General features: G+C 45.1%; 1 protein-coding gene across 1 annotated transcript in view; it reads left to right on the top strand.

Moving 5' to 3' along the window:
* The window catches only part of ELAPOR2 (endosome-lysosome associated apoptosis and autophagy regulator family member 2), a 108,015-nt gene that overhangs the window by 42,918 nt on the left and 45,942 nt on the right, over nucleotides 1–19,155 (top strand). The window contains exon 2 of the mRNA XM_054188344.1: nucleotides 13,487–13,607. Coding sequence (XP_054044319.1) covers nucleotides 13,487–13,607 — 121 coding nt within the window. The remainder of the gene's footprint in view (nucleotides 1–13,486; nucleotides 13,608–19,155) is intronic.

Here is a 19,155-nt window from a genome sequence, read left to right as displayed (position 1 = left end):
AGTGCCCCGACGGCAGGGGGATGTTGCATCGTGAAAGGAACACTTTCTCTGACCTTTTTTTTTTATTCCAAGATAGGGAAAGACGTCAAGCTTCTGCCCTGTTGTCCTTGCTGTGCATGTCCTGGCGAGGTCAATCCCATCCTATCTGGCTCCTTGCAGAGTCCCCTCACGCTGGTCCATGGTGGGATTTACTGGTGTGCTTGGAATTGCTTTCTGACTCATTCTGTGAATGCAATTAGTCACCACCGGTGCACAGGTGGAAGATGAAAGTTAATTCTGCAGGACGTAATTAGCTGTCATTGCTGGAAGGGTTTGAAAGCAGAGACAAAAAGTTGCGGTTCCGGCTGCACAATCAGGACGGGTCTCATGGAGCGGTGGTGGGATACCCCAAATCTGAGACCTACGTGTTACCTGTAACGACCTTTTGTCTTTCTGTTAAAAGATAAACAAGAGGCTTGGGTCTCCGTGGGTGTAAATCAGTGCAGCTCTGCTGGAGACAGTGGACCTCTACCAAGTTTTATCAGCCGAGGAGAGATGGACCCTGTGGGTTAAACGATGACAGAATTATCCTTGTGTGAGTTTTTGTGTGAGCGTATGAAAACGCACATGCAGGCGCGTGCGTGCCCGCACACTAGTTAAAGGTGACTGCTTTTTTATTTGTTTGCGTTAGTGCACCTCGGAGGCCCTACCTAGACAACAGTCATAAGTGAAATGTCATCAGATCGTTAACACGTCCCCGACTTGTTAACAAAATAATTACATGATTTGTAGTTAAAAAAGCCAATCAAAAGACTCGCTGAGTAATATTCTTTCCAGTCCCCTGACATGTGCATATATTAGAAATCCATCTGATACAAAGCACGGAACAAAAACGGTCGATAGCAGGTTACAGTGCTCTTTATTACGATGAATTAATTGATCACATCTAGCAGATTTTCCTCCCAGCGGAAGCTCTGGGTATTGAACGTGTCTCTCTCATTTCGGTTCTATCCTTGCTGTTGGAAACACACCAGACAGTTTCATACCATCATTTAAATTTATTTGTGACCTGAGAAAGTTGTGTCACCCTTGAGACAGATAACTTTCAGCTAAAAAGTTTGGTGACATTGTAGGAGCTACAGGGATGGATATTATAAAAAGTTTTCTGATAAGAAGGTGGAACTCCTCAATCCAGTCCTGTGTCAGCAGGTCCCACCTGAGAGCTGTCTTGAAATGTTTTTTCCTGATCTTTGAACTACTCTTATTTGACTGGCATCTTATTATAAAGCCAACATACTCCAAAGGTATTAACCAGCACAGTTTTTCATCATCCTGGGGAGTGGAAGCCAAAAGCAAATGATTGCAGGGAGAATCCCTTCAGCCTAGAGAGGAGACTTCTTGTGTCCGATGACGACAGGGATGTGTTGGTGGAGACACAGAGGGGGAAACATCTGCTGCGTTCTGTGCCATACTATTTGACAGCTTGTGCCTTCTGTCTGGTGGGTGTTTTGGTGGCTGTAGTTTGTGGACTGACCTGCCAGAGACACAGTGACAGGTTAGTGACCTGCTGTTTTTACAAGTTCTATCCTGACAGAAGTGTTATCTTTGAGGCTCCTGTAACTGGCCTATTACAGAGTCTTAAATGCAAAGAAAATAAGTGCTCTGAGTCTTTCATTCTTCTCAACCTTTGGAGAAATGCTGTGGAATTACATTAGTTAATTTAGGTCTGTTTTGTGGTTTTGTCCTTTGCCTGTAGAGCAATATAATATAAAAAAAAAATACTATCTGTTTAAGGACTCAGCTTCTGGATTCCACTCCTGACTTGTCTCATAATTTGACTTTAGGTAAGACACTCAAAAATGGCCTGGTTCCCAAAATAATCTGCAGAGAAGTGCACCATCTCCAGGTATGCAAGATGAGATTACACTTGTGGGGCAAATGAGTGAAGGCTTCATTGAGATTCCACAGCAAGCCAGCAGTTGATCGAGGAGTAGGACTTGTGCCTCTCGTCCAAACTAACCTGCCTGTGCATTATAAAAGGGCCCTAAAACTCCTGTTTGCTAAGGGATTTGAGATCTGCTACCGTTTTAACAAGGTGCCATTTACTATTTCTGTCTCACGTGCTTTGTCTGAGATGTACCTACAGCCCTCACGCCTTCATCTCCAAACTACCCAAGTCAAGTTATGGGAAGGCAGTGAAGCAGGATGGGAGGGTTTAACTCCTACTTTCTCCTTTAGGAAAAAAGTATTTTATTGCTTCATGCTTCCGTATATCATCATGTTTGAATTTCTTGCTGATGGCTTTCCTGCAAGTTGCTTTATATAAAGCGGGGCGGGGCGGGGGGGAAGTATTAAAACAGGAGTCAGCGTTTCAACAAAGATGCAGTTAAACCACAAAGTTTATTCTTTAACTCTCTATTTTTTTACGACCTGAATGGCATTAAAACATCTCTCCTTGATGAAGATTTGTAAGATTTTGTTGCTATGAACCAGAATATGCATTTCGTAGTTCTGTTGAGTGGCTGTGGAGATGTGTATCCCTAGATACTATTTTAATTTCCATATTCATTAAACTCTTCTGTGGTGCCTGAGAGAGACCCAAACCCTTGAATAACACAGCCGTGAAAGCTGGGAGAGGAGACATCAGGATCAAGGTGCACTTTCACCATCAGTTTACCCCAATCTAAGTTTGCACAGCCACTAGGTCAGTCCTCTTCCCTGCTCTTCTTCCCCTCTCCATCTTTCCACCTTGGCCACCGTTGCCACTTTCCCCACCGTGTCAACAGCAGCGCTCACACAGCGTGTGACGAACAGGATCAGGAAGCTATTCTGGCTGAAAACTAGTGAAAAAACTTGACTTTCTGATGGATTGGGTTCTTCTAAGCTGTAGTGCTGACGCAAGGAAAGAAGAAAAATGTGGTTTGGCACAGGCAAACTGCCCAATATCCCTTATTAGTTTATTAAGCCATCACTGGAGATGCCTCCACACATACAGTTTCTATGGCTGAAAATAATTTTGCACTGTCCTGTAGAATTCTGTATTTGATATCTCCACCCATGAAATTCAATGGGATGATCTTAAAAGGCAGAAAGGTCTTTGCTTTCTCTAGAGTTTTACTTGCAAGGATGGCAATGCCCATTGCCTGTTATTTAGTACTTAGGGTGATGAGTACATGACCTGGTTGACTGTGGCTCATCCTGTTGTCCCTTGAAGTCAATGGATATCTTTTATTGACTTAGCTGAGCAACAGATGAGGCCCTGGGTGAAAGAGACACTGTTTTACTAAGGACTACTTGTCTCCATAGGTTGCAAAAATAAATAATCCCAGACACTTTCAGAGATGGCTGGGCTAGGGCTGCACACAGCTTGTTTGTGAAGTTTTATTTAAAAGAAAAATAAATTTCTCACAGTGAAAGGGCTGCTGGCTGACCTGACCTTTTCAGACTCCAAATGGTCACTGAAAGGATAAATAAGATAATGATAATAAAATCTCTCCTAGTCATTACTGGACCACTGCTGAAAGGGATTTGGCAAAGGCTGAAGAACTGTCAGAGTGAAGAAGCGCACCGTCGCTGCTGAAAGATGATTGTGTCTGACCCCGTCCGGTGCCCAGTGAGGCTGGTGAAGTCCCCGCTGATTTCAGCCAGAGGGAGGGTGGCTGACGGCCAAGAGAAGACACTGCTCAGAGCACAGCCCTGAAGTTTCGTGCAGGTGATGCTGTGTTACATGGGAATGCACCGTCCTTAACAAACCCTGCAGGAAATGTATAGTAAATGTATAGTATAGTACATGCAGTTTCTTGGAAGGAGACAGCCAGCCTTTGGTGCCAGCCCGCTCTCTCAATCTGTTTATGGATTGAAAAGGGCTGCGCTTTTCAACAAATAAACCCTTCACCCCCACGTATTTCTCCTGGCTCTTGTGCTCAGGTTCCTGGGTGATGATAACTGCTTCATTAGCTGCCTGATGAATGGTCCATGCACATTAGCATCATTTTATCTAGCCGATAACTATGAGCTTTACTTTGGGAAGCTACATCCAAAACTGTCAGTTTTCAAAGAGGGTAGACAAACTTCTGTCAGGAATGGTTTAGGTATGGGAGACAAGGAGATGGACTAAAGGGCTTCTGAAGTGCTCTTCTAGCCCTGCTATCTCTTACTTTAAAGCTCTGCCATAGTGTAGTGGTTTATCCCCAGTCGGCAACCAAGCGCCACGCAGCCGCTCGCTCACTGGTGGGATCGGGGAGAGAATCAGAAGAGTAAAAGTGAGAAAACTTGTGGGTTGAGATAAAGACAGCTTAATAAGTAAAGCAAAAGCCGCACAGCCACATGTCACAGCTGGGTGAAGAGGTACACAGGGAAAGACTTGTCCCTCAGATAACCTCAGATGCTAGCATGGAAACACGTGTCCAAGCTAGGCTAGCTAACTCCTCCAGCTCTGGAGGGAGAAATGAGTACAGTTCACATGTCCTGCTCTGGACATCTGAGATGTGCTGGGAACACCTCCTCTCTCTGCTAACCATCTCCCCATGCTGCAGTATGCTGACCAAGGGCAAATGAAATCCTTTGATCTGGTTGGTATGAGAGCTCAGTACCTTTCTCATTTCCACTGGGACATAATATTCATCCAAACACTTTTCTATCAGCAGTTTGTTTCTAAACATTGATAAGGGTTGTCTCTGTCCTCCTCCTGCTGATGGAGCTGCTCATGGCTCTCTGAAATTACCCCATCGTTCTGCAGAGATCTGTCCACTGCAGGTCACTCTGCTCACTGGCCTAGGACTAGACATTTATTTTAACACATTTGGGTTAGAATCCTGGGAATTATGTTTAAACAGGTTATATAAAAACTTACATAAAATGACATTTATTCTGATTCCTCACAAATATTGATGATATATTTTTGCTGAATTTTGGCTTTCATTCAGTAAACCTCTTCGGTTCGTCTTTAATTTGCAGATGGCTTTGGCAGTGTTTCAACCTCAGCTTCTGCTGGTTGAAACCTGGTGCATGAATTAGGCTCAAGATGAAAATAGCCTGATTTTCAGAAAGTCTGAATATATGCAGCTGCTTTGTGGGATTCGAAGTAGTGCAATTAGGGATGGGTTTCTCAGTGCCAAAAAACCTGCAAATGAATTAGGAGTCTAGAAAGAGAAATGTGACAGAATACACATAAATGTCTTGAGGAATTTGGGGATTTAGGAATAAGGATGGAAATAATGGAAGGCCTGGCTGAAGTTTTTAGCTGAAAAGCACTAATATAAGTAGCTTCAAAGGAGATTAAAAAGGAACGTGTTCACATTCAGGAGAAGCGTAGAGCTGGGCATTGGGTCTGAACGAGTGATGTGACGGAGCCCTGCTGATGGATGGGTGTGCTGCTCACTCGTGGGCTGGGGATGATGGGAGCACAGAGGGGGAGCAGGAATATTTACTGATGCCAGAGGATATAATTAGAAATAATGAGTGCAGTAAAAGAGGAGGATGGGCCAGAAGCCTGAAACTAATAAGAAATGAGAACTTGCATCTCCTTTTTCAAAGCCTGAATTAGGAGAAGTGGCAGATAGGCAGCCCTTGAAAGTACCGGAGTAGTCTCAAAGTGTTGAAAACATAGTCCCTTAGTGTGCCAGTGCTCCAGAGACCAGACATGGGGAAACTCAGCCATGCAGAGAGGCTGCCGTGTTTCTACATCTGATGTCTTTTGGGATATGGAGGTCTTTTGGAGGTCAGTGACGAGTGGTGTTCCCCAGGGGTCAGTACTGGGCGCAGTCCTCTTCAATATATTCATCAATAACCTGGATGAGGGGATAGAGTGCACCCTCAGCAGGTTTGCTGATGACACAAAGCTGGGGGGGGTGGCTGACACACCGGAAGGCTGTGCCGCCATACAGAGACCTGGACAGGCTGGAGATTTGGGCAGAGAGGAACCTTATGAAATTCAATAAGGGCAAGTGTAGGGTGCTGCACCTGGGGAGGAATAACCCCGTGCACCAGGACAGGTTGGGGGCCGACCTGCTGGAGAGCAGCTCAGCTGAAAGATACCTGGGAGTCCTGGTGGACAACAGGATGACCATGAGGCAGCAATGTGCCCTTGTGGCCAAAAAGGCCAGTGGCATCCTGGGGTGCATCAAGAAGAGTGTGGCCAGCAGGTCGAGGGAGGTCATCCTCCCCCTCTACTCTGCCCTGGTGAGGCCGCACCTGGAGTGCTGTGTCCAGTTCTGGGCTCCGCGGTTCAAGAGGGACAGGGAACTGCTGGAGAGGGTGCATCAGAGAGCTACCAAGATGATTAGGGGACTGGAACACCTCTCTTAAGAAGAAAGACTGAGGGATTTGGGTCTCTTCAGTCTAGAAAAAAGATGACTGAGGGTGGATCTCATCAACACTTATAAATACTTAAAGGGTGGTGTCAGGAGGATGGGGCCAGGCTCTTTTCAGTGGTGCCTGGCAACAGGACAAGAGGTAATGGGCACAAACTTGAACATAGGAAGTTACACCTAAATGTGAGGAGGAACTTCTTTACCCTGAGGGTGGCAGAGTCCTGGCACAGGCTGCCCAGAGAGGTGGTGGAGTCTCCTTCTCTGGAGACATTCAAACCCCGCCTGGACGCGTTCCTGTGCAACCTGCTCTGGGTGACCCTGCTCTGGCAGGGGGTTGGACTAAAGGATCTCCAGAGGTCCCTTCCAACCCTATGGTTCTATGGTTCTATGATTCTATGATTCTATGATTCTAATCACACCCCGATGTACCAGGGAAGTGAAAGTGTTGTCTTCTTTTCACTGCAATTAGTCTGGGGGGATCACAAGGCTGCTCGGTGGTGCTGGACTCCCTTCTTATCTCCTCCTGTATTCATTTGTTCCTTAAAGAGGCTTTTATTTGTGTGGGGGTCTTTTTTTTTTTTTTAATAAATACACAGCTAATCCCTGCTGCACATGTAAATATAGATAGCACATGGGTCTGTAAAGATTATGGATGCCCCTTTTGGCAAACAATATCTTTTAATAGCATTGTGTGCAGTTAATCGGTTTAGGCAAAAGTATCAGTGGAACGAGCAGCGCAAGTTCAGGGAAGGAGTAAGTGACAAACCTCTCGAGAGCTGTTGTTTAGTAATATTGTGGCAGGTAGGGTAGAAACTTTTTTTTTTTTCTTCTTTTTTTTTTGTCTCAGCAGTGTCTGTGGTTGAAAAACAGCATGAGCAGGGCAAGCTGTTAAATTGCAAGAGACTTTTGCTATTATATTTCGTAACAGATATGGTAAATGTTTATTGCTGCTGGGCTTCATCCGCTGTTTTCTGCCCAGACCAAGTGTTCAGTTCAGGGAACTTGTTGTAAGGGCTTGTGCCCTCTCTGCCCTTCAGCTGTAGTTTAAGTGGGAAGGGCTATAGGGCATCTCCCATCTAGGTGAAAGGAGGGAATGAAAAGATTGGTGCAGAAAAATCAGAAAGGCATTGAAGTGGGATCTTTGTCATGGAGAAAGCTCAGTTCTACAGGGGGTTGTCTGGGAGAAAGCTCTCCAGTGAATGGAGAAGAAACTGATACTTCTAGAGCTTCGGAAATGCCCTGAAATAGGCATTTACTTTAAAAGGAGAGGAGCTGTGCCCTGGAAATGCCTGTGTCTGTCAACTGTTGCAAAGGACTGTGAGATGACTAGCTCAGAAGTAGGGGTCTGCACCAGAGACATCTAACACTACATGCACCGGGTCGGGGGGACCTGGGCAAGGAGGAGCACTCGGTGCCACTTGAAGTCAAGCCAAGGACTGTGTGAGAAGAGGGACAGTGGAGCTGGAGGACACACTGGGGGGGACATGCCTCGCTGAAGTGTTGCTCAGTCAGTTCATGGTGAGCAGGAGGTGCGGGTGCCCCCACAGATCCAGGAGATGTTTGCTGGAGTTTTGTACAGGGTGCGTGCAAGGGTGGCTGGCCCACACCATTGATCCCATATCGACGCTTTCTAAACACAGGACGTGGGACAAATTCTGTCATTTTTTTCTCCCCCTGGCAGAGCTGTGACCAGTGCACCATCTCTTCGACGTCACGTACATGCATGAGGGCATCTTTTTTGTACACGGTGTCCTTCAAAGAGAGAGTACTTACGTCAGAGAGTTTCTTGTAGCAGCTTTGCATGGTAATGTAGATGTGATTTCACTAATTCTCCAAGAACAATAACGCAAAATTCAACATAAGGTGAAACAAATGCACTTGCCTATTTTTGGCGGCATTTTTCAGGTTACTATTAACCTTTCATTTGAAACTTAATGCTGAGGGCTACACATTGATTCTGAGCAGCTTTTTGGAACAGCATCAATTTTCCATTTAGAAAATTGCTTTTTTTTTTTTAGCTTAACCCTATATGGGGTGTTGTTCGATTTTTCCTCAGAGACACTTTCCTATGGAAACCTGCTCTTTGGATCTGAAATTCAAACCAGTTTTGCCAAAGCCTAGGAATTATGAGCAATAAAATAGGAAATGTTATAGGAAATAACAGCTGAACTGGGGGAGGGACAAGTTTAGAACATCAAGGCCAAGCCCAGAAAAGTAATAAAACAGAGTCAGAATTACAGTTAAAATTAAAACAGGCGCATAGCCAAATTTAAAGATACTATATGTTTGGATCATAGTAGGGAAAAAACATTGAAAGCAAAACCAGAGTAATAGCTGGCAACAGATAACATCTGGCAATGTGATTGCCATGAAATTCACTTCAGAGAACTGGTGGGGGAAGAAATTTCTCTGTCAGGGAGGAGGAGAAGTCCCAGCATAACAGAACGGCATTTTTCAGTGAGATGCAAAGGCGTTATAAGCGTCCCATGGTGCTGCAGAGGCTCCTCTGTCAGCCTTCTATCTTTGGAAGTTCAAATTGCTGAGGCAGATTAGAAGCGCTGAGCCCGGTAAGCCAGCGTTAATGGGCGATTTCCAGTGCTTGCACATATCACGTGTGCTCCGAGGGTGTTGGGGCTGCAGTCAAGGCGTGCTTCCAGCTCGTAGGCACGGACCTGAGCTACGCTGGGCGGTGGGGACAGCATCACCACGGCTGCTAAATCAGCTTGAGACGCTGGATCATCTAGCTGAACCAGAGCTCCACGCAGTTGTATTCACCCGCTATAAGTAGCCAAGGTGGTTAATTTGAAGCTGGCCAGTGGTGCAGCCAAAGTTGTGAGCTGCTGTCATGCCTGTGATGCAACACAGAGACATTCTGGTTTTAAAAGAGTGATACAACTGGATCTGCAGTGGTTGTTTCTCATAAAACTATAGTATAGGGGAGAAGATGGTAGGGATGGTAGCTGGAAGAGGTTTTGGAGCTATGCGCGCGTGACCAAGGGCAGAAATTAATGTGCAGAGTCTTCATTACAGTCAATTACCAGAGGAACAACCAAGTCTGTGGAGTGGTTTTCAGACATCAAGTTGAGTTGAAAGTCAGATAGAAAACAAAACGAAATGCCCCTCTTCCATAAGGGAACTGATCACAGTAGAGGTAAAAGTCATGGAAAGTGATCATGTAAGAACTTAGTCTTGCTGTACAAACTTCCTAGTGAGTCTTGAGGCTCCATGGTGGACACAGCTAGCTGCACACAGGGTCAGAGGTGGTCAGAGGGAAGGATATCTGTTGGGTCCATCTCCCCTGGAAACCTCTTCTGACTGGTTAAATCTGGAGAGATTTCCATGAAGGGATGGAATAGGAGAGATGGACACCTGACTCTTCTGCCTGAATTTGGAAGGAGAGCAGAAATCCTTTTTTCTTTATAATTTTAGTTACTGTTCTGAGTTTTGAATCTCTGGTGATAGTAGACACCATTAGAGGGGATGTTTCTTCACGGCATGGTGTGTCCCTCCCACCTGCACCACTTCTGAGACCCCCTCTGACTCCTTCTTGGCTGCAGAGGGATTGCTGGCTAGGCATCCCTGAGGTGTATTTTGAGAAGGTGGCTATGAGAGCAACCTGGATTGTTGACACCAAACTGCTCTCTATAATTTTTTTGACCTGATATGAAATAGAAGAGAGATCTGAACATAAGTCAGATTCAGAGGGTTTCAATATCCTTTTCTTTGCTTCACTCCAGTCTTGCATATTTAATTTAATAGATTATTTTTTTTCTTATATGATATCAACTATGAGATGGATCTGTTACAGATATGTTATTTATATATTCTGGTTGCCTCATAGGCAGATTTCATACCAAGATGGTTAAGGATTGTTTTTTTATGTTCCTTGAAGATTGTATAATGAGATGAAAGGAGGAAAATGCGTATTTTAATTGAGTTTATTCATAGAGTTGAGAGTGTAGTATATCATATTTCATGTGTAGTTCTGGTTTTGATAGTATCTTCTTATGCTTTGATTTATTTTTGAGACAAACAGTTTGCCTTTCCGCTGTGCTGTTAGTTACGTTTCTAAACCATAGGCTGAGCCACAAAGACATTTATTGAACCATGAAAGTATTAATTCCAGAGGAATTAGAATATTATTTGCACTTGGATGCAAAATACCAAATGCTTTAATGATGTTTAGGTAGAACTTTATTAACATCTGAATATCTCTGGAGAGCTATGGTAACAGTAGGAAAAGTATTAAACTCAGTATTGTTTGTTTTTCTGTAAGTAAATGAGGAGAAATGCAAGTCGTCTCTATGTCAGTCAGTTGAATATTTGCAGGAATTAACTAATCTATACTAGATCCAGCATGGACCTACCCTCATCCACCTGATTCGCCATGTTCTCCTCCATCATGTGAGATGGAAGCATTGCAAGGGGTTATAGAAGGAGCAGGAAAAGATTGCCCCAAAATAATCCTTGTGTGCAACAGAGTACGTCCTCCTAGGGTAGCGTAGCTTAGGGACTGATGTCTGCAGTCATGGTGGCACAGATCTTTAGGAATGCAGATTTATGCTGCCTCATGGATGGGTTTTGCTGTTGTGAGAGCGAGCTATGCCAGCTAAGGAGCTCCTTTGCTTGTGCCTTGGACTGCAGGCATGACCATTGCCTTCCCCCTCTTTGGTTCATGGCCAGTCCTGCCAGGACAAACCACCTAAATTGAAAGGAACCAACAAATCTTATGGATCCACCACACCTGTCTGCCCTAAAGGTGTATAAACCTCAAGGCTGTGGCTAAAGCTCTGAACCCGTTTTCCTAAGTCCCATGATTTTGTGTGTTATTTTTAGGGGCCATGCAGGGTCATGCAGTGTCAGAGGTGGGGGTTCCCCTGAGGAAATGGAGAAATCTCCACCCAAACCAAGCGGCTGGTCTCCCTCTGTAGCCAGCAGAGAGAAAGAGGCATTTTTAGGATGTGCGTTAGCTCCTTGTCCCCTCTGCAGCAGGTGTCTAAAATAGGCACGTGGCCAACACTTTCCTATTGACTGCAAAGGGAGTTGGAGATGGTCTTGCCCATGTGGAGACATCTCATGGAGCTTGCCAGTATGTGTCATTTTAATATGGGTCTATTCCCTCTGAAGAAAGATATGCACCAATTCTGCCAGCTTCACCCAACCTCTCTCTTGATACCAAACCAATTCAAGAATGAGATGTTGCCGAGGTTTATTTTAATAGTAAAATTCTGGACTATGAATTTGGAAACAAAGCTATAAAGACAAAACTAAAAATGTAAGTAGATGTGAGTCTAGATTGTATCTAGGATCTGAATGAATATTTTTAATAAGATAAATAGCTAGTATTCTTTCTGAGATAATAGTAGGAAGTTTCTTACTGGTTTTCATTTAGACTGCTGTGGTGGGTTGACCCTGGTTGGATGCCAGGTGCCCACCAAACCTGCTCTGTTGCTCCCCTTCCTCAGTTGGACAGGGGTGAGAAAATATAATGAAAGGCTCATGGGTCAAGATAAGGACAGGAGATCACTCCACAATTACCATCACGGGCAAAACAGATTCAACTTGGGGAAATTAGTTTAATTTATTACCAATCAAATCAGAGTAGGACAATGAGAAATAAAACCAAATCATAAAACACCTTGCCCCAACTCCTCCCTTCTTTCCGGGCTCAATTTCACTCCCGATTTCTCCACCTCCTCCTTCAGCAGCGCAAGGGGACAGGGAATGGGGGCTGTAGTCGGTTCATCACACCCTGTCTCTGCCACTCCTTCCTCCTCAGTGGGAGGACTCCTCACACTCTTCCCCTGCTCCAACATGGGATCCCTGTCACAGGAGACAGTCCTCCATGAACTTCTCCCATGTGAGTCCTTCCCACGGGCTGCAGTTTTTCACGAACTGCTCTAGCGTGAGTCCTTTCCACGGGGTGCAGTCCTTCAGGAACAGACTGATCCAGCATGCGCCTCCCACGGGGTCACAAGCCCTGCCAGAAAACCTGCTACAGCGTGGGCACCTCTCTTCATGGCTCCACAGGTCCTGCTAGAAGCCTGCTCCTGTGTGAGCTTCCCACAGGGTCACAGCCTCCTTCAGGCATCCACCTGCTCCAGTGTGGGGTCCTCCATGGGCTGCAGGTGGATATCTGCTCCAGCATTAACCTCCATGGTCTGCAGGTGGATAACTGCTCCACCGTGGAGCTCCATGGGTTGCAGGGGGACAGCCTGCCTCACCATCATCTTCACAACAGGCTGTAGGGGAATCTCTGCTCCAGTGCCTGGGGCACCTCCTGCCCTCCTCCTTCACTGACCTTTGTGTCTGCAGAGTCATTGCTTTCACATATTCTCACTCCTCTCTTCTGGACATTGCCATGCAGTTTTTTTCCCCTCTTCTTAAATATGTTATCCCAGAGGCACTACCACCATTGATGATGGGCTCAGCCTTGGCCAGCAGTGGTTCTGTCTTGGAGCCGGCTGGCATCGGCTCATCGGACATGGGGGAGGCTTCTTGTAGCTTCTCACAGAAACTACCTCTGTACCCCCCTGCTATCAAAACCTTGCACGCAAACCCAATACAACTACTCAGGGCTTAAATCAGTCACAGAGACCATGGGGATGATCTTTCCTCACATCATCATTCTGCCTTGAGGTACTCCTGAGAGCTGATCTGGGTTGGCATTTTCAGGAGTATCCCAATACTGGGTTTATCTCCCCTAATTTGTCTGGGCTTCCTCTGAAATCGATGAAAGACACCCGCAGAAGGTGATTCTTCCCATCCATCTTAGACATCCACCCTAACATGGGATGACTTGTGCTCTGGGTATGGCTTGCTCCATTGAACAAAGAGGAAGCCTGGTTGGCTACTGTAGATCAGATACCATGACGACCATAAGTTTGGGATCAATCCTACTCTAAGAGACTGGGAAAAAAAATTCTAGTAGCATCTGTGTCCTGTCTCTCAAGTGGTTTTGCAAATCCCACCCTCTGCCTCAACGTTTGTGCTGCACAGCATCTGATGTGCTTTCTGCTTGCTCTGTGGTGATACACGGTGATCATCAAAGCAGTGAGAGTGCTGCACAGTATGTTCCATGCCAGCTACTTCCTTTCTGGTTTAATTATAACTGCGTTTGCTAATCCCAGTCTTGATTAATGAGTTTAATATGCAAATGTTATGATGAAACTGAAACTCTTTGTAATTTCTTGCAGACAGATTACCACTTCGAGTACACAGAATGCGACAGCAGTGGCTCCAGATGGAGGGTGGCTGTCCCGAATCCGTCGGTGGAGTGCTCTGGACTACCCGACCCGGTGAAAGGGAAGGAATGCAGTATGTTGTCACTTTTAATTTAACAGAGTGTTACTAGCTTTTTCTGCTATTTAGCCTTGTGTGGCTTCTTAGCTCTGTCATTGATGTCCCTGAGCATCCCTGAGGTAGTCCTTCCCCTCCAGACCTTCTTGTCTCTTGGAGCTGTGGAGCAGGAATTGCCTTTGAAGTGTAGTTGTATAACTCAGTATCTGCTACAGGTACCCCTGTATGCTAATTCACAGACAAGCCACGTCTATTACAACACCCCTTAAGAGATGTGGTTGCTTGTCTTGATCTGCCATACTCTTACGTTCTACAGCTCTCCAGTTCATTTAGAACTGTATTGGCCAAAGTGGTGACCAGGAATGGCCAAATTATATTTGCAGAGTGTCCACATTCTCATTAATTGCATTATCTAGCTACTTAATAAGCTGAATGCATAAGTAATGGTAAATGTCTTATTTGACTGAGTTATTCTCATGATGAAGCTTTTGCATTTCATTTATTTATGTATTTGTTTTTAACAGCTTTGAGTATTCTCATGTTCTCATATCACTTCGTCCCACGTGGGTTTTTTTCACGTTAAAACACTTCTTTGCATCTGGGGACATAAGCAAACTGCTGCCCTGCAAACATATTTGAACTATTCCCTCGCTGTTCTGGAGCTTCCCGAGCTGAATGCTCTTCCCCATCACACTTCCTTGCTCTAGCAATTCTCTTCACAAAAGATCCCATCAGTGCTTTACTTTCTCATTAATTTTTACCACGGGGTATAAATTATTGTATCTGACAAGCGGGATGAATAATGGCAATGTCCTTTCCATTCTAGTGTAGGAGAGGTGAGATTTTATTCAATTCTAACTCTTCTGTAAAGGTTTATTGTTCATTTCTTTACAGCATATGTTCCAGCGTAAGGCACACAAGTGTTTTCTGTAGCAGTATTGACCACTGGAAGATTTCTGGCTGCTTGCAAGCATCATTTGAGAAGCTGCCTGTGTCATTCCTGGTGTTTGGGTTTATTTTCCGAGGTTTTAAATGTGGAATCTCTGTATATCCCTAGGGTGTGTTTTTCAATTACAGAAATACAGAGCTGGGAAGCCCCTCAGGTGATCCCATAATTCATCCCCCAGCCCAAATAGCTGTAGAAGCAATGGCTTTGTCATATGTGGCTGATGTTTGGCTGGATCGTTTTCAGGGGCCTCCGGTGATGAAGAGCCCACAAGCTCCCCAGACATTTGCTCATCTATTTTCTTCTATTCATTTTCCCTCCTCTTACAGCTTTTTCTGCTGTTGAATCTCCCTTGTTGTACTTCAAGTCTGTTACTTTTTGATGTCTGTGCTATAAAGGAGCAGACGGTGTTATGCCTTCTGCTGCACAACCACTTCTGGTGTACTCTGGAGTACGTAGGTATAACTCAGTTTTCCTGATATACACTATTTCTTCTTAAACCTTGTGGTAAATGGTTTAAGGTCCAGCAACATTACACTCTCCGCAACTTTCTGCTACAGATTTCGACAAATGGTGCACTTCCCTCTTCATCTCCTTTTATCTGTTTGTCTTTCTGGTCTTAAATCAGTTCCAATGAAAATTCAACTGTTTTATAACAATAGATGAGTCTCTAGCTTCTCTGTACCTGGCCCCCTGCTAGACAAGGGGAAAAATTTTCCCAGCAGATTGGCTGTGATATTATACCCCAAGGTACAGGATTCTGTTAAATACACTGGAAAACTCATCTCAGTTGATATCTCTGCTCCTTGCTGTGTTGCTGTTAAGTCCCATGGTGATTACCCTGTCTTGAGAAGCAATTGGGTATTTGACTTCTTTTACTGAACCCTTCAGATCTCATCTCTCTGGGCTCTTGGGAGTGCAGCGGTGTTAATGTTGTTCTGTCTTTTTTTTTCTGTCTGTAGTAGATTATCTGGCTTCGGGAGATGTCTGGCTATATTCTGACAGCAAAAGTCATTTTAGGTTTCTCATCTCTTAGTCCTTCACCTTTTTCTTTACGAACAACCAATCTTTCAGGCAGAAAACATGAATCTGCCAACAGCAGTCAATCACTGCTGGAACGCATAGGGAACACCCCTCCCATTCCACTGGGCTAATGTGGTGCGTCTTACTGCAAAATATGTGAACCAGGACAGAGTTTGGCTGACAGTCCATTCTTCAATGGGTGGGATATATTGGGAGAGGCAGCTGTTGAAAATTATGTGCCCTGGCACTTAGGGACATGGTTTAGAAGTGGCTTTTGTCAGGGTAGGTTAAAGGTTGGACTTGATGATCTTAGAGGTCCCTTCCAACCTCAGCAATTCTATGATTCTATGATTCTTCAGAGTTTGCGGATGGGGGTCTATTGCTGATGTTGAGTTGAATTGAAAATGTTGACAGATAAGACACTCCCTCACTGACTTCTTGTGTTCTCCGAGCTGGTGTCCTCTGTCTCATCTGACAACACAGAAGCTGGCCCAAGGATGTCTTATACTAAAAGCACAAGTTGCTATAGCCTCAGGAAAACGAAAACTTCTGTATTTGGGGCTGCTACAATGCAGATTCTCAGGGGATCATGTACAGAGTGAGATTTGTGCTAAAGACTTGGACAGGGGTTGCATACAAATCTCACCGAGTACTTAATGACTCCATGGGATTGCCTTCATTTTCTTGTAGGTCTAGAGTTATTTTATTCTGAGGCCTATCAAGAAGTACTGTAAGTGTGGCATATCCTTTGAGATGAGTCTTTCTGCTCATTCTACAAACTTATTCAGATCCTGCTACATCTTGTTGATCCTATCCTGAACCAGAGCATCTTGACACTGGGGCTCATCCTGACATTTGGTAGAGTCCTGGACTCCTTTAGGTATGTGTGTCACTCCTTCAAGCTGCAGAGCTGGGAACCACAGTACAATCACCACAAGCAGGATGATTTCCAGCTTTGGAGATCTCTTGTCTGCAGAAGGTTTGCTTGGTATCTACTAGTCCTGAGATATAACTGAGCCAGCTACGTCTCTGCTCTTAAAAATGGGTTTCATGTATAGCAGCAGCACGAGCTCTTAGGGCTTTTTTTGTCTCCTTGAGGTTGTCAGAGCCCTCAGTGGTCCTTGGTGGCAGTTAGGACACTGGATATGGACGAATCTGAGTGAGAACGTGGATTTTTTTTGGAAAACATCTGCCACTGCTGCTGACTTCATGATGTACTGTTTGCAGTTGTTTTCATCTATTCAGAAATGCCTGATGCTTGAGAATATCTGCTATTGATCTTTACTGCTCTCTGAAAACAGAATTGACTTGCAGGCTGTCATTAATTTTGGATCCTGAGAATACTGCGCCAATCTCTCCCACTTCCAAATGCTCAGCAGTCATTCTCTTTAAATTGTCCCTGAACTAGGAATTCGAAAGACGGTCTAACAATATGTTAAATGTCTCCAATCATCTCTGTAAATATGTCTAGACTGTGGTCTCCAGTGGAGTGGAAAGACACTTGAGACTGCTAAAAATACACTAGCTCAGGTGCTTCACGTATATCTGGAGCAATCTAACTGTGACACCGGAGCTCAGTCGGTGTCTTGAGATGTGCTCATTTTCAGGGCGTCATGTTTTACTGCTTTTCGTTCTAATGAACCCATTTAAAATTAGGTTGGATGTCTCAGTGCTCTGCTGCATTTTGAAGTGCACGCCGACCTGCAAAGCACAGCTGACTGTGACCCGCTGAATATAACTGCCAGCATTCCCCCAAATGGGTGTAGTCTCTGAAACATGCCGGGATTTATCCCTTTGGGGTCTTCAAAAACTTAATCGGCGAAGTCTACCTGCAGACAGGGTCTTCTGAGAATTAGTCGTGGGGTTCAACGTAGAAAGTACTGTCATCTTTTGACTGCTCAAGCGTGATGAGACCACCTTCCCCCCCTGCCAGCCTCCCCACAACATCTTTACCATCCAGGTGGGAGGTAGGAAGCGAGAAGGAACATCCCATGACAGATATTTGCCATGCTGTAGGAGGCCCTGCAATGCAGTGACCCCAGATGTGGGAGGGAAGGTGCAGGAGCAGCTGTGCAGCACCATAGCTCACTGGCAATGCACTGGGTCAACATATGTCTTTATTTCTATATTTTGCTCTCTTTTATTTCTGATTTGCTTGCCCTGTGAGGCTGCGGACAGTTTGAGACCCCACATCAGGACATCAGCCTGTGTTTTGTCATTGGGTGTAGTGTGGGACCTCAAGGCTGCCTCTGGACAGGCCATGGCATGGGTATGCCAGGCAGCTTGGCCTTTGCCACCTCTCTTATGCTGATGTTTGTTTGGAGACGAGTCATATTTTTGACACCGGCATATCACAGTTGCAAGGGATCCTGCAAAGAGAGACGTTAAAAGCGCAGCAATGATCTTGGATAGGAAAAAGGCAAATATTTAGTACTCCTAAAGCTACTCTGTGTGTCTCTCCTCTGCTTCACATTTAAGATGTCCCCTCCAGGCATCTTCTCTGTACTGGTTTGGAGGTGGGGTACATACCTGGAGGCAGGGAGCGTTGTGCTGGGGGGCGGCAGACGGTGAAATCCAGACCTCTGAATCACTCCACTGCAACTCAAATGTCCTTAACTAATTTAGTCTCCTTCATTTTTAATTACCACAGATCTCACTCTGATCTCCTCATGAGTCTGGTAGCAGGAAGGGCATTTAGCTGATAAGGATCACTGCCATCAGGGCAGTCTGCATGGCTTTTTAAACGGAAGATGTTTATGGCAGTGAGTGGGAGCAGTTTGCTTTGGGGGCTAAGCCCTTGCCTGCACCCCCATATGGCTGATACCTCTGAAAACCCTTCACTTGGGTGTGGGGGCTGTATGGGGTGTCTAACGGGGACCTTTTGGGGCCTGGCGGTGGGAGCAGGACTTGGCATCACGCTCCTGCTGACACTACGCTGCAGTCTGCTTTGGCGGCCACAGCCAGGCTTTTCTGCCAGCCCGACCATATGCTGCGTGTTTTACACTCAAATTAAAAGTCTTTATTTGGAGCCTGCCTTCCTTCCATGTCTCCTTTCCTTCCTCTCTTTTCTGTCTCCCTTCGCTCAAGTACAACCCAAATATCTGTCTGAGAGTGTGCCCTTACTGTGCCCAGGTGCACTGATACGCTCCTCGCAGCAGAGTCTGTGACAAAAAAGGGCTTAAAGGGTTCACATTTTTACCTCAAATTCTTTTTTAATATTAACTCTCTTACTCCACTGAATATGATTTATTTTTTGCCATCCTAAACACGAATAGGTTGCACCTTATCTCATAAATACCTGTTAATGTTAGTGGCACTATGTGCATGATAAAGAAACTGTAGTGAGAGTAATAGAGCAATTTCAAAAGGAGTTGAATTTGCCACGTTCGAGGGAACAAAGTGCTGGTAGGGTCACTGTTACAGTCAGCATCCAAATGCCAGTTATAATTCGCAAGCTTTCTTAAGAAGGGAGACACAAAAAATATTGATAATATGGAAGGACTGGATGAAGTGCGGTGCCGTGTTGTTACTAATGGCTCTGCTTGGCGAATTCCACCTTCACCTGGTGGCACTAAGGCGGGAGCAACTTCTTTGAAA

The sequence above is a fragment of the Rissa tridactyla genome, chromosome 1 (genome assembly GCF_028500815.1).
Source record: "Rissa tridactyla isolate bRisTri1 chromosome 1, bRisTri1.patW.cur.20221130, whole genome shotgun sequence".
Classification (NCBI taxonomy): domain Eukaryota; kingdom Metazoa; phylum Chordata; class Aves; order Charadriiformes; family Laridae; genus Rissa; species Rissa tridactyla.
This window is presented reverse-complemented; position numbering and strand designations above follow the sequence as displayed.